Source organism: Balearica regulorum, chromosome 9, assembly GCF_011004875.1.
Source record: "Balearica regulorum gibbericeps isolate bBalReg1 chromosome 9, bBalReg1.pri, whole genome shotgun sequence".
NCBI classification, from domain to species: domain Eukaryota; kingdom Metazoa; phylum Chordata; class Aves; order Gruiformes; family Gruidae; genus Balearica; species Balearica regulorum.
This window is the reverse complement of record NC_046192.1, coordinates 2,703,130-2,718,556: the sequence shown is the minus strand read 5'-3', so window position 1 is coordinate 2,718,556 and position 15,427 is coordinate 2,703,130. Positions and strand designations below refer to the sequence as shown.

Genomic DNA, 15,427 nt, shown 5'->3' with positions numbered 1-15,427 from the left:
GAGAATTGTATTGTGTACAGGGTACTTTTATAACTATCGTTTTGATTGCTAAGTAGTTCAAAAGAGATAAATCTGTACCAGAATATGCCCAAATTTAATGTGGAGGTTCTTCTTTAAGGATGTTTATATTGAAAAGCCCTGTGCAACTTGTATCTGGTTAGAATTTTTCAGCTTTGGAAGCAGAAAAGCTCTTCTTGAGATTGGCTGTAAGGCTCAGAGCAAAGAGCCAAGGTGCTGCCAGGTGTCAGGGCAAGGGGGCATGCCCCCTGTGACAGCTGCCTGACATGGAGGGTTCTAAAATGAAAAGACAGAAATGAGACAGGTTGTCTTATCGTATTCTCTGTAGGATAATCTATGCTGATATCTGCCTCTGCACACCGAGGAGATTTTACTGCTTTAATTACAGCACTGTAATTAAGGAGGTACAACTCTGCCTTGCTAGCAACCCTGTGATTTGCTGAAGCAGCATCTATGTGCTTAATATCACTAGTCAGAGGCAGTTCTCTGACAGCCTGTAATTTATATATGAAACATTTTATTTCTGTACTTTGAAGACCATCCAGAATCTAAGGCGAGGGGAATATTTTTATATTTCTGGTTTTTTAAGTTTTCCTATTGTTCTATTCATGGATCTGAATTAGAAGTTAAGGTGCACCTTGGCTCAATGACACAACCCTAGAGTGCGTATTTCACTTGCTCTCAGCACAAGGGAGTTAATTGTTATGTTTTCTGTGAAACTTTTATCAGTGAGATTTTCCAGGGCTAACACGCTCCAGACTGGGAAGCATTTCATACTAGGGGTTTTCAACAGGATCTAGGCATTCCCAGTCTTGAGTTCAACCTCTGTCCATTTCAGAACCAGAGAATTATTCTTTCTGGCTGAGCAGGGTAGTTGATTATTTAAACAAAGTCAGGCAGCTCCAAAGCAGGGCAGATGCAAAGGGGTGGGAAAAGGAGCATGTCTTGGTGATCAAGGTGTGGGATGAAAGGGAGCCAGATGCAAGAAGACTGCTTTATCTAATGTAGACTTGCCAATTCAGTCTGAGTATCCCTTCTTCGGTGAGTATTTTAATCACCAAGTTTGTGATTATTCTGAGGTGGCTTGCTCTTTTATGAACATACTAGACATTGTTTCAAATTATCTCAGTTTAATTCCACTGCAGAAAAATGTGTTAAACCTAAATTTTTTTTTTGAGAGAGAATTTTTGTCTTTCAGGCAACCTGATGTTTTGTAATTGCTTTTGTATTTCTCAGTTGTATATTAAAAAAAAAAGCTAGATCATAAGCTGTTGAGGTCTGTAAGGCTGTAGAATATATGTTGCTAATCTCATCTGAATTCCTCTTGCTGGTGAGTCAGGTTGGTGCAACTGAAATGTGAAACAATGAAGGGGGGGTGGCAACCACCATTTCTGTCTCATAGACATGTAGATCTTGCTGTCTTACTTTAGATATTTCCGGATATTTAATATCTAGTGATAATTATATTATTTTTCTCCAAATGATAATGGCAGAAAAATATGTAACTTTATTTTGCTTAAAGCCATTTTTCATTCAGTATGTATTGCTAGAGTTTGGCTGCAGTTTCTGCTGCAATGCCAGAGAAGTGCCTTCTGGAGTTCTGTCAATGTTTAGAACCCAAGAGGAAAGATGATTTAGAGACAACACTGAGATGGAGCTTGTAGCTACACTTAAGCAACCTTTAAAGATGTGTGGTACGCAGAGAGTTTATTTCCTCCCTACAAAAATCCCACGTAGTAAAACATTTTTCCTGAATTCTCAGAAAGCCAAACTTCTGCTTTTAGCATGGTGTGAACCAATCGTGCAGCTGCTTTGTCAGCAGGCTGTATTGTCTCCGTTTTGCAAAAATACCAAACTGCTCACTGAGCTGCCAGGTCAGCCTATAGTCTCGCTGTGATGTGGAGTTTTGAGGAACACAACTAATCTCTCTCTATTACCTCTCGTTCTAGCGCTCATGATCTCACAAAATGGGATCTGTTCAGTAACTGCTACAGATTACTAAGAACTGGAATTGAACATGGAGCTATGCCAGAACAGGTACAGTTAGCAACACCTGCACTGCATCATTTGGGGATTCAAAATTTTAAAGAGTCTAGTCATAGAGAAATTTCAAAAGAGGAATGCACCAGAGTTCAGTTATTTAGGAAAAACATGGAGTTTTGAATGAAATTTATATTGTAGGAGGGCACCATCCAGGAGGTGAAAAGTCTTGGGTTCTGTGATTTTTGAGCTACTTGCTTCACCTTTCTCATCTGTAAAGTAAGGAATAACTGATGTTCCTAGCTGTGAAAAGCAATCGTAAATCATGATGTTCACACTGAAACCAAACATTTGTAAACCTTGGCTGCAATGAGAATTATCACAAATTATTATTGTGCATTGAAGGTAAGATGGAAGCTTATGAAAACCAGGAGACAGAAAGAACGTTTAGCAGGGATGCTGGCTGACCTTTCCAGTGGAGTTCTTTTGGTGGACACATCTTGGATTTTGTTTGGTTTTAGTCTTCTCATGGATGAGCACAGGGACCATTTCAGATTCTCCCAGGATTCCAGTTTAAACTGCAGACTGCCTACTCCAGTATTACAGCACATTTTAAGTTACAATTTGATTTCAATTACAAGCTAGTTTTAATTCTAACCCAACTTCATTTAGAAAAAAAAAATCTCATGAAATTCTGTGAAGTATTTTCTAAAAATGACTGAGGGAGGCATTGCCACCCCCCATGTGAAATCATGGCTTTAAGCTGTGGGACCTTCTGCTCTCTCTGCAGTTGCTACTTAATGCTGGAATTGTGCTACCTGGAGGGAAGGGGCCAGCAGGTAAAAATTGTCCATGCAACTACCAGCCATCTTCAGTTTCTAGGTTTGACAATGATATGGCTCCACAAATACTCTTAGGAGTAAGATCTTAGGAAAAAAGTTCTGAAATCTGAACTCTCCTCAGTATTTCTTCCCCCAGTCCACTAGAAGGAGTTCACTGAAAAGGAATGGTTTATTCTTCAGTGATATCTTTCAAAAAAGTATTTTGTGAAGCGATTAGAACTGTTAAACTTGATTTATTCTGCACAGAACCACAAACCATTGCAATCATCTTCAAGCCAAAAAGATTTTGAAATTTTTAGCACCTAATATAGATTTGAAATTTTAAAAAGATACCAGGGGTGCTTTTTATGGGCACCACAAATATGAGCCTAGTCTTCTCTGTGAGAAAATTTATGTTTTCTCCCTTTACTTAGAAATTGGGCTACATGTTCATTTGACAATAGAACAAATTTCCAGCCTGTTTTACTAGTGAAGTCAGATTTAGAGGTATTTAAACAGATGCTTTTGAACTGAGATTTGTAGATTTTGGGTTGTATTTCTAACATGCTATGATATCACCTCTTGCTGTACTTCAATGCACAGTTTTCTGTTCTATTTCCCAGCATTTATGTAGGGTTTTTTTCCACCTGTAGTAACCTGGTTTCTTATTGCACCAAACTGTCTAAGGAAAAACATAATATCTTTGGGAAAAAAAAAATACTACCTAAGAGCTGCTCCTGTTTCTTCTCCCCAAAGTGCATTATACATTTTACATACACTTCACTGATACGCTTCATATTTCCAATGTGCTGGGATTCTTTGTGTTCCCTCTGTTACAGATAGTTGTTCAGGCACTGCAGTGTTCCCATTACTCTATTCTCTGGCAGCTGGTGAAGATCACTGAAGGCTCCCCTTCCAAAGTAAGTAGGCATTTGATCATACAGATTTTACTGAAGAACTTGCCTAAAAAGGCGTTAGACCCCATTCGCTGTACCTCCACCCACTGTACAGTCATTTTACCTCGTTGTGAAACAGATATACGATGTTGGTGATATTTCAAGATCTGTATAACCTCATGCATATGTCTAAATAAGCTATACAAATAGTGGAAGCTTGTCTTCATCAGGATTTGATACTAGCTGATTTTTATATTTTTATTGCTGAAGATACTTAATGCACTTTGTTGTGAGTACAGCAGTTTGCATGAATAGATAAGTAATGTTGACAATGCTTACCTAATAATTGTAAGCAATGCTGTTGATCTGTACACCACAGATAGCTTAATATTTATGTGTATTTACCTTGCTTGGCTTTTACTTACGTCTGCTATGTTGCTAAATATAAAGGTAAGGTTAGTAGCAGTGACAATTACTAATAATAAGTGCACACAAGTGTAATGCAGTCAGGACAACGTTACATGTAATTTGTTTGTTATAGTTAGCTTTTCCAGAACCTTTCCTTAGCAGTTTCCTGAGTCAGAGGCCAACATCCTGTCTTTTTAGGGCTTTTTCAAAAGTAATATATCACATTAAAATGGTATGAAAACTGGAGTAGTAAGGGTACTTCCCTATCGGCATCAAAAAGAAAAAGATGCTATACCAAAGTACTACTAAATTAAGCATTTTATGTGCCTAAAAATGATAAAAATACATTGTAAATTCTTTGAGTTGTTTTGAATACTGACATACATTGACATTTTAAAATAGCTACTAAAAAAAAAAAGAGTACTTGGTATTCTTCATTCTGGCTTTTGTTCCCATTTCCCTCTCTCAGCTTCTTTAGCTTCTTTCTTTTTAGCATGCTGGTAGTATATGATATTACATCTTGACTCCTTATAACTGAGAAAACTGAATACATCCCATTTGTTTTAAATGAACTCAGAATCTCATCACAATAAAGCATCTGAAGTACTGCTAGCTAGCGGCATTGTTACCCTGCAGGAGAAATTTCACTTTGACGGAAGGATCCAAGTAACTAACAGTAAACCCAGGAGGCCATACATTGCTTCAGCCCTTAAGTCCATAAAAGCAAGATACTGAAGCTTATTCTAGAGCACCTCATCGACTATCCAAGCCTGGACACTGTCTTCAACACCTTTATTAAATTTTTCCCTGTGTGCTCTTGAGTATTGGGTCTTGCTGGGTGTCTTACCCACTCCTGAAGATGCCCAGCAACTGTGACCTCCCACTTGCTGGGCCCCTTGAGTAGCAATGCCCAGTCTTGCCATGCTCTGGGTGCAAATGCTGAGACACAGAGCGTTCGGTAAGATTCTCATCTCCCTTGACTATGTTTCTCCATTTTTTGGAACTAAATGCAGTGAATTGCTGCAGTATAACATAGATAGTGCAGGGTGATAGCTGTCAGAATTGCGGGAAAAAAAATTCCTGTTTTCTTGTGTCTAAATTCTAGCAAAAGAAACATACTTACCATAAGCTACAGCCAGCGACTCGCATACAGCCTCTGTCTGCGCAGGACCTGGTCAGAAGCTTTTGCATTTTGGTGTCAAAGTATTCAGGGGACTGTTGTTTGCAATATTACAACGATGGTCCAGTTCAACTGAAAAAGAAAAAGACCTTTATTTATTTCAGTGACTGGGTTTTTCTTGCAAACAAGCTTAGTGCAGTTGTATGGCTTTGCCCAGTTTTTCAAAATAGGATACATTTATAGACGTCATATAGACGTTGTTTTATGAGACGAATGTAGAATAGCCTTGATCTTTCATGTATTCCTGATTCTATTCTGACTCATATTAGTCATAATGTTCATAGGAATGGAAAGAACTATGAAAGCTCCATTTTGAATGACCATTTGAAGTACAAGTCAATTCTGTTTCTGGAATCTCCAGTGAAAATCATAATTACTTTAACCTATAGAGCTGTAATTAACTTATTGTTTGGGATTTCACCCCACCCCCTATAAAAATAATGACTGCTCTGCATGCTTGGTTCAGGAGGAGCCCTGCATTAACTCCCTTCAGCTCTCCATGCCTGGCCAGCAACCTCAGCTTTGCTCACAACAGAAATGGGATAGAGAGAAATCCACAAACCTGATGTGGTCGTAGCATTTTGTTCTGTGTGGGTTTTTTCTATCAAACTTTCCATTGTAGTTTGTTCACTGTGAACATAAATCCGATCTGCACTATATCTGTTGTTTAATCCATTAGGAGATCATTTTGCCCATGGTTGTTTTATAAGCCATGACTTAAGCTTATAAATTAGCAGACATTAAAGGGGATCACTTCTATAGTATGATGTATAGGAAGACAAAGCATTAACACAAGCATCTCAAAATGAAAAATGGTTCATTTCATGAGCATTTTTTATGCATGCAGGCTTTTACAGGAACATTTCTGACACAGTATTGTAATACGGAGGCCCTTCCAGCTTCCTAGTGTTACTCTGCGGTAGCTGTAATGATCTAAGGACAGAGGAGGTGATGGTTTGTAGGCTGAAGTGGTAACTTTAGTAGACCAATAGCTGTAAAAATGAGAGGCTTTTGGACACACAAACCTTTCAGGTTTGAAATAAAAGCACAAGATTACAAAGCAAAATACAAGCTGAGAACAATTGCTTGGTTTCTGTTTGGATACAAATCAGGTAAACTGTCTCTGAAAGAAAAGGAAAAGGTCATTGGTACCTACAGGGGGGTGGGAGCAGGGGAAGACGAGGTAGTAAGACAGTTACTAGGAGGGAAGTAGGAGGTGGATAGTGTGGAAGAGAAGGAAGATGAAAGATGAAAAGGCTAATGGGAAGAAGGGAATTTATAATATGTCATAAACCTAATCTTTAGTCCTTGTTTTTTCTGTATCCCTTAGATTTATGAATTTTTGTTCTCAGGCTCGTGTTTAGAAGATGACTTTTTAGAATTCCCTTGAGCATCCAGGCAGAGAGATCAGAGATGGAGGGATTGATCTGTAAGAAATGTTCATCTGCTGCCAGCTGGGTCATTTGTGCGAGTTCACGCTGGCAAAAAGTAGCTGCTCTGTTTCGCGTTGTTAGTTACCATGTAGGCATTTGATGCGCAGGATAAAGTATATTAACATTTTGGAATTGTAAGTACAGGATTCAAGGGTGTTAATGTTTCTGTGGGAGGACGTATTTAGTTTGGTAGTAGTGGGTATATATTGGCAAGTTTACCGTTTCTTAGTCAGGCATGCTCTGCATCCATTAGGTGTACATTTTATTGCAGGGAATTTGCGGGTGGGATGGGTGGCTCTGGTAAGGTTTCTTTCAAAGTGAGTTCTTTGAGTAGTGCTCACAGTTGCTTAGTAATTTTGTGTATTGGTTCTAGGGTAGAGTCATACATGATGACCAGGGGTATACAAGCAGGAACAGAATCTTTTTGGAATTAAGTTATTCTTTATCTGGTGTTCAGATGGCTCTTCAAAAATGCAGGCTCTCTCCAAAGACGACTGCTGTTGTTTGGAAGCTGTCCTGGACATTACATCCGAGCCCAGGGCACGTATATTGCTTTCTGAGAGATGCTTTATATTACAGCTGTTGGGTATGTTTTGGATTACAGCTGACTACATGAGGTGAGGTGTGTTGGTCTATAGGCTTTATACGTGTGGCAGGGGAATATTGTTTGACTCTTGGGGTTTAAATCAAATTAGGATCAACTCAGCTCATTGATTTGTTAGCAACACATAATTAACCTGCAGTCAGTGCAGCACATCTCAAGGATAAGTATCAGCTATGCAACAGGTAAACCAGAATACTAGACACTTTTATAATGCTAATGAATGCCTACAAATTTCAAACTACCCTTCTGTAAGTGTTCACAAGTTACTCTAATCCCCTTCCCTAAACACACACACAATTTAGAGTTCCACGTGCACGCCCCCACTTTCACAGGAGCCCATTGCCCTTCTTTTGGAAGCATGAGATTCCCTTCTTATATGTGGGCATTGTTGGACGTGTGGGTGCTCCAGCTTCGTGTATACCCAGAGCCACCACAGAGTCACATACTCGGGGTGTGGGTTCCTGCGTGGTGCACCCCGTACTGACAGTCCTTCAGATGGATGCAGGCTACTTACGGCTTCCAGCGGGGAGGGAGGATGTGCCACCAGGCCAAGGCGGTGTTGGGGTGTCTGACTTGGTTTGACTGCTGCTCTGTTCCGCCCCAAGGTTCCTCTGCACAAACACAACTTTTCATGCTGCTTTTACACTGCTTTTCAAGGTGACTTCTCCTTTTCTCAAAAGTTTCTTGGTAATCTCCTGGTCACTGTTTAATCGCATCATTTTTAGCAAATTCATTGTTTACTTTCCTCTTAGCATTATCATTTTTTAGGCAAACACCCCCTCAGAACAGGTAGTTTTGGCTGTTCCTTTCACAGGCACTGTTGCACTTGTGTGCTCATTGTATCAGCTGTTGTTTATCCAGTCTGTTGCCAAGAGGGTGCTCTGCAGATTCTCCCACACTATGTAATATCGTTCGCAGATTGCAATTTTGATCATAGAGCTTAAGGAAGTGATATCAGCATAAAAATGTTTTCAAGACATTTTAATATAAGGATGATAATTACTGATTATTTGAATTAGTGAGAAAGTCCAAATTATCTGCCCAATAGTAAAGATTCTACCAGTTAATACGGCATAGACTTGGGGCAGAGTTATTTTAAAACTCTTTTTCAAGGTGGTCTGTGGGGAAAAGAAAAAGTCAAACTGTGGAGTCAGTGTCTAAGATCTGAAAGGAAAAATTGATTACTAAAAGGAAGATTGCAGCAGGTAAGGATGAAATGCGTAAGCCTTGAAATATCCATAGTCTAATGCTCTCATCTTTGGTTGTCATCTTGTACATGTCTGGAGGAGGCTGAGGTCATGACTGGGCAGACTAGCGCTGTGTGTGCTAAACAGCACGGTACTGAGGGGAAGCACTTTATACCGGGTCCTTTGTGGGAGAGGTCTTTTGTAGCCGGGAGAAAAACTGATCTTCACCTGAAAAGGGCTTTGAGGATGGTTTCAAAGGAAGTTGGTAATTTCTCAGCGAGAGTTCTCTTGTCTGTAGATCCTGGGGAGTAAGTACGGTCTTGAGGTAGGAGATGGGGGATTAGATTATACAGTTGTTTCCATCTAGATTTCTTCATGTGTTCAATAAACAAGTGCCCAAGAGCATTATACTATGCCCTGTACATGTATGTAATGAAAAGGAAATATTTATAGAATAGAGACCAAAATCCAAAAACAGTTAAAAAAAAAAAAGCATGAATAGAGCAAACAGAGGCAAGACAAAGGCGAAACAGTTCTGAATAAGCAGCAGCCAGCCTACCCAAATGCATAGCTATTACAAAGTGATTAGTAGGCAGAGGAATTAGTAGAAGGTATTTAAAGAGGGATTTAAAGTACGACATAGCAACTTGGTGACTTTTCATATTTATATGGGCACAATGAAAAAGCACAAAGGGGAAGAAGAGAGTCACAAGGTGCAAAAGGTTGGATCATGTTTGCTAATGGCTCTTGAACATTGTAAAGTTCATTGAAGAGTTGGAGTTGCAAGGAGAAGGAATTTAATACTGCAAGTAAGTAGTTTAGAGGAAAGGCAGTGGGGAAATTGGAAAAGCATTGGGTTTGGTAGATGAACCTAGCAAAGGCACGGCATTTCCACTCAGCTGCAGTGGGAAAAAAAAGCTTCCATTTAGAGCTAGAAAATAACTGAAGAATTTTAGATAGAAGTCTTGCAAACACAGCTGTATGGTTACAGGTGGTGGCAGAGCCACAAGTCCTTGCTCTTAGAGGCTCATTCTTGTTCCTGCCATGGGCTAGTTAAATTTTAAGATTTTTATGCTGTACAGTTCAAGAAAGGGTTATTTTTATCCTGGGTCGCTTCAGTGATCCAGTTCACAGTGTGACCCCATGGTTTAACCCTAGCAACCAAGAGGACAGTAACATTTTTTCACACCGTTTTTTCTACTGAAGCCAGCGTATCTGGTAATCACACTTCATGAGCCTTGGCTGTCCGCCTCAGAACAGTAAAAGACTTGACAATCTCATTCATTTTTTTTGTCTTCCCATTTTCTCTTTTTAAAAAAAATTACCACTGTATAGTAGTCTGGGGATTTCTCCAAATTTAGAAAAGTTCCAGATGGCTCTGTTGCACTGTTCAGTCAGACTTTCTTTTGCTGTCTGTAACTTTTCAAAATGAATCTTTGTCATGCCGTCAAGAGAGAGGATAATAAATAATGTGTACCTATGTGGTACTCGTTCTTTGATGGAAAGAAAAACAGGAGACGTGTTCGTTCACTTTTTAACCTTTATGATAGAATTCTTCATAGGTTTTAGTTTGTTGAATTCATTAACATCTAAATGGAATACAATTGTGATAGAAAGTAGGAAGTTATTAAAGTGATTATAATCCCAATGCTTAAAGCTGTAAATCAGATTATTATGTAACAGTGAGCTGATCAGCCTGGCATCAGTCCTAGGTAAAATCTTGGAATGGCTGATAGAAAACACCGTCAGTGCAAGGCTGAAGGGCAGAATGAACGTGGCCGAGAGATAAGGCCGGAAGGAACAAATAAATTTTTTCTGGAGAAGATTTGTGGGTTTGACTGATAAGGAAACCAGTTGAAATACCAGTTTCTGTAAGACATTAGTATCACGTTGCATTTCAGGTGAATATGTGAATTTAATGTAATTCACATTCAGCAGCTCAAAGCTGATTAATATATTGGAAAAAAGTTTTAAGTGGGATATCATCACACAAGGGGATAGCTTCTGATGCATTCCAGGAGAGATCCGTTCTCTGCTAAAAATTGGTAATTTTTACCAATCATCAGGGAAGGTAAAATGCAGGCATTTAAAATATGGATGATATAGGTCAATTGTTAAACAAAATACAATTAAAAAAACCAAAGAGGCATTTTAGTGCTGCCAAATGGAAGGCTTACATCTGGGAGCAAGAATGCTGATCAGTGGAAAGTTGTGACTCAGAATAGAGCAGAGCTGTTGTACAGGTCGTGTAATGTGGTGGCACAAAGGGATCCTTCGCTGTATTATCAGAGAAAAACTCACCAGGAATAGGAAGGTGAGGTAGCTTATAGACCTTCAGCGTCCATCTCAGAAAATCACAATCTATTGTACATTATAAGACATTCAGAGATTTGGGAACACTTGGGGTGCTTCGGCACGCTTGCAGACCTGCCTTCTGTTGTGAACCAGTACAGGAAGAACATATGGAGCACAAAAAGGCTTCTCAGTAAACAAAGAATAACAAGATCTTATGATAGGAAGCAATAAGAAAAGCTAAAACTAGAAATGAGACACATGGACCGAACAGCTGGCATAATTAAAAATGGGAATATTTAGCAGGGAAAATGTTGCATGTACGCTATGTAGATTCTTTGGATTTGGGATGGATGTTGCTGTGTGGGGCACACTGTCTTCCATCTGAAAGCGATGGAGGTACTGTGGAGGAAAGCCTGCAGGAGCAGCAGGCCAGCAGCCTGTGTGTGAGGCTGTTATGATCCCTTCTTTACGTGAAACCAGTGATGGTGAAAACTGGGAAAGAGCTTTCAAGCAATGGTCCCAGGTGCATGTGAGCAATGCTGTCTCTGGGGGCCCTGGCAGAACTGCTGGGAGACACGTGGTACAGCAGGCAGGAGCAGGCAGGGCAGAAGCATTTGCATCACCTGAGCGATGCAGAGTAGCAGAATCTATGAATCAATGCTGGCAAAGCTAGTCCTTATCGCAAAACTTGAAGCTAACACAAATCCTAGTGAATTCTGGTTCTTGTTTTCTTCTTGGTGCTGTTTTTCACTACTGTAAAACCATTTAACTGTTTAAGTATGTGCCAAGAAGCCAGGTACATCTTCAGTACGTTTCTTGGTTACGATAGAGGCAGTCCTACCTTTTCACGTAGGAGGGTTCTTCTGTAATTGATCTGCTCTTTCCACGTGGCTACTTGTTGTATTCTTATGATTATGCTCCAATATCTTATGTTTTGTTTCGATTTGTTTTCACTAGTTTATTTTGTTATCTGTAAAAAATAGGGATTCATGAGGGTACAGTGTTAATTCCCCCAGGTCAAAGTATACAGCTTTCCTATTGAACCTGCCACATGTACAATGCACATCAGTTGTCTCTAGATCAAGGTACAATGAACTCAGTTGTCTTTTCCACCCACAAATCCTTCTTTCTCCAGATCAACAAACCTCCATCCTTCTTCCATAACTCATCAGATTTCTGTGATTTGCTTTCACATTTCTCATGTCCATGGGCAGTTAGGATAATGTTTTTGTTGAACTTGAGATATTCACTGGTATTTTACATTTGTTCGTGTTGATTTATCTGAATAAAGAATTCTTTATAAACCACCAGGTAGGCTGACCTTTATGTATTACACTTTGTGTTCTGAAACATTTATAATTTACATTCAATACAAAATACAGACAGTTTAACTCAGGAATGTATTGGGGTTTTATTACTATTTATTACAAAGAAACATGGGGTAATTCCTCTGAAAATTCATGACATTTTACTCTATGCTCTATGAATAGCATATTTTTTCACGGCCTTTTTTGTTTGGCTAGTTTATAGGATTGAACGTATGAAATTATCACTATCTTTTTATTTTGCTTTTTTCTAGCAACTTTTTGTTAATATTTATATATTATCCTTTTTTAATATTTATTCTAGGAGGACTTGTTGGTATTGAGGAAAACTGTGAAATCCTTTCTGGCTGTCTGCCAGCAGTGTCTATCAAATGTCAACACTCCAGTCAAAGAACAGGTAAAGGAAATGTCTGTCAGATGCTTTTAGAAAAGCGTGAATGTTAAACTGTAGTAAAACTCAAGACGATACTATATCAAACTTAAAGTAGAATCACCTGTGCCTTCTATCTAAATAAAACTGAACAAACACTCCGCTAGTGGAGCTGTATTAAAAGCGCCTTCAATGCACAGCTAATGTCAAATTCGTGTTTGAGATATCAATAAGGATTACCTGGATGCTTGGGCTCGTGTTAGCTGTCATCGCTTTAGGCATCTAACTCAATCACCTAAAATAAAAGCCCATTCCTTTAGATGCTTGCTGTATTAACAGATGGAAACAGGCACTTTTAGAGGGTGATTGAGACCTCAAATGCCCTGAATATTTCTCTGTATATGTATTCTTTTTTCCCCCCCTGTTACTGACTATTAGGGAGTCTGGAGTGACTGTTTTCCTGCCAAAGGCAAATGCCTGAAGCCTCGATGATATTTCATTATTTTGTTATCCTAATAATTCAGTTCAATGTAGTGGTGAATACTAATTATTGTATCTCTTTCCCATTGTGGCTTGTGGGAGAAAATTGAGGCTTCTAGTTGTACAGGTCATACTACTGCGTATGTTCTAGCGGGGAAAAAAGTTAATTCATGTTACAAAAATACTCTGAATAGCAATAAAAATGTTGTGTCCTCTCACACCATGCAAAAATTTTCACTTCACAAAAAGTTAGGTCTCCTTGAGAAATCAGAGTAAAATATCTATTTAAACAGTGTCCTAGTTATAGAAATAGAAAGATCTGGAGGGTTTTTAGATTCTCATCAATATAACCATTATAGCTTCGGTCAGTGTGCTTCCCTGTTTGGTAGGCTGACTGAAGACTTAAGTGTGTGCATCTCTCTGCATGTGTATGTGTGTGCACACATATGCCAAAAGTATGTATGTGAAATATTGCATAATAAGGTATCTGATTTTTTTTTTTTTTAATGATTCAGTGTAGTTATGCAATTCTCTGGTTTAGATTTTTGGGAAGCCACGCATGTGTGGAGTGGGAAGTTTCTGCTATGTGTCTTTAGAAATTGAAATAAAAGAAATTAAATCCAAAGGCTTGTTGAAATAGTTTGCAGTCTGAAAAAAACCAATAGCTGGTTTGTTTGCTTATATAAATCAGCATATTTTCATAAAATTTCAAGTCTGTTGACATCTTTTAGTTGTCTACAAATTGCATTTCTATCAGACCTCCCAAGATTTTGCAAAGACTGCAACTAACTGGCCTGTGGTTTTTGCCTGTGGTTTTTAAAAGATAGTACTTCTTAAAAGACAGTTTTATTTTTTTGAAAGATAGCTCTGCTTGGCATTTACACTGTGTTCTGCAATATAAATATTAAAGGCTCGGAGCTGTTGCTAGTTTATGTATTTTTAAAAGGTTCTGATGTGTCATTGTCTTCCAGCAGACTTAACTTTAGTAATTGTTTTTTAATATTCTGAGTAGTTACTCTTGGCATATTTTATTAATATTATATAATGTGAAAATATCATCTAGCTTCATGAAAATACCAACCATTCTAGTTTAAGCTAGCACTAATGTCTTTTGCATCAACAAATGGTAAATGATCCTTCCCGTTACTGCACTGTTTTTGTTCTTGATATATATTAACATATTTTTATTCTTTTGTTATTAGTAGCCACAGGTTTTTTTGTTAGTAATTTAAATTCTTCTTTGAAGCTCCTTTGCAATTCACAGTTCTGTGGCAGCTTTCACACCTCAGCTAGACAAAGCCACGACCAACGAGACCTAGAGACAGCAAGTGTCCTGGTCAGAGTAGGTTGGACTAGAGACTCCAGAGTCCTTTCCAGCTAACGCTTCTATGATCTTTTTCATTTTCTTCCTTAAAAAGTATGTTTCCGCAAGTGCAGGATTGCTTCTTAATCCTTTTACTGGATTTTTTTTTTTTGAGAATTCTCTGTAAATTATATTGTCTCCCTACCAGATTTGATTCTAAAACTATACATTCTTTCCAGAGAAGATCAATGTACATATCAAAGGAAGGAAAAATGTAGTAAGTACTTCTAGAAACTGGACTGAAACATTTCAAATTTTTGTGGACTATATGAGTGAAATAAATCTCCTGTGACTAGACCTATCTACATTACGTAGACATCTGTATCCAAGTCCACTGCTGTCTTTATATTGGACAGAAATAAGCACTTCCAGTGCATTATTCATGTGCTCTTTTTTAGAGGCCTACAATAGGATGAGCTTAAATCCTAGTGAGTATCAAAGGAGTCTAGAGCAGCTGAGATCATCGCTGAAGTGAATCACAGCGTTTTGGATCCAGTGGAGAAAAATCCCAAATACTGGCATCTGTCTCCAAAGTCTAAGTAGAACAGAGTTTACAATGATTTGCATTTTGTTCTTGCCTAAGTATAGCTCATTCATTTTATAACATACTCCAAGAAGTAAGTGAGCTGCTATGACGTTCAGTGTTCACAAAGATTTCATTTTTGAGCTTTGTAAAGCAGATTGCTCTCACTACTTTTCCTTAGGTTCGGTTAAAAATATGTTTAAACACACACGTAACTACCTTTCTGTTCAGCTGTCTGTAGAGGGGGAATATGGGGCTGACTCAAAGCCTGCACTGGGTTTCACGGCGCTGTCAGAGCTGTTCTGCAGTCTCCCTTGAGCTGAAAATGCCTTCGGTGTACCACCTACCTGGGAATGGTGACTGACGCTGCCCTGAGTGAGACTCCTGCAGGCTTCTGGGGGAAGAGACAGCACGTCCGGCATAGGTCTTCTAGGAGTCTTTTTGCACATTCCTACTTTGAACCTTCCTCTCTCTCTCAGTTTTCAGAACCTGGGGTTAAAGATAGAGAAACTAAGATGATTAAAAAGTACTTTCTGAAAGGTGC

General features: G+C 38.8%; 1 protein-coding gene across 3 annotated transcripts in view; it reads left to right on the top strand.

The window, feature by feature from the left end:
* Positions 1 to 15,427, top strand: part of STAG1 (STAG1 cohesin complex component) — a 195,052-nt gene that overhangs the window by 156,453 nt on the left and 23,172 nt on the right. For all 3 annotated transcript variants that reach the window (XM_075760799.1, XM_075760801.1, XM_075760800.1), the window contains exons 21-23: positions 1,968 to 2,055; positions 3,659 to 3,739; positions 12,452 to 12,544. In XM_075760799.1, the coding sequence (XP_075616914.1) occupies positions 1,968 to 2,055; positions 3,659 to 3,739; positions 12,452 to 12,544 (262 nt within the window). The remainder of the gene's footprint in view (positions 1 to 1,967; positions 2,056 to 3,658; positions 3,740 to 12,451; positions 12,545 to 15,427) is intronic.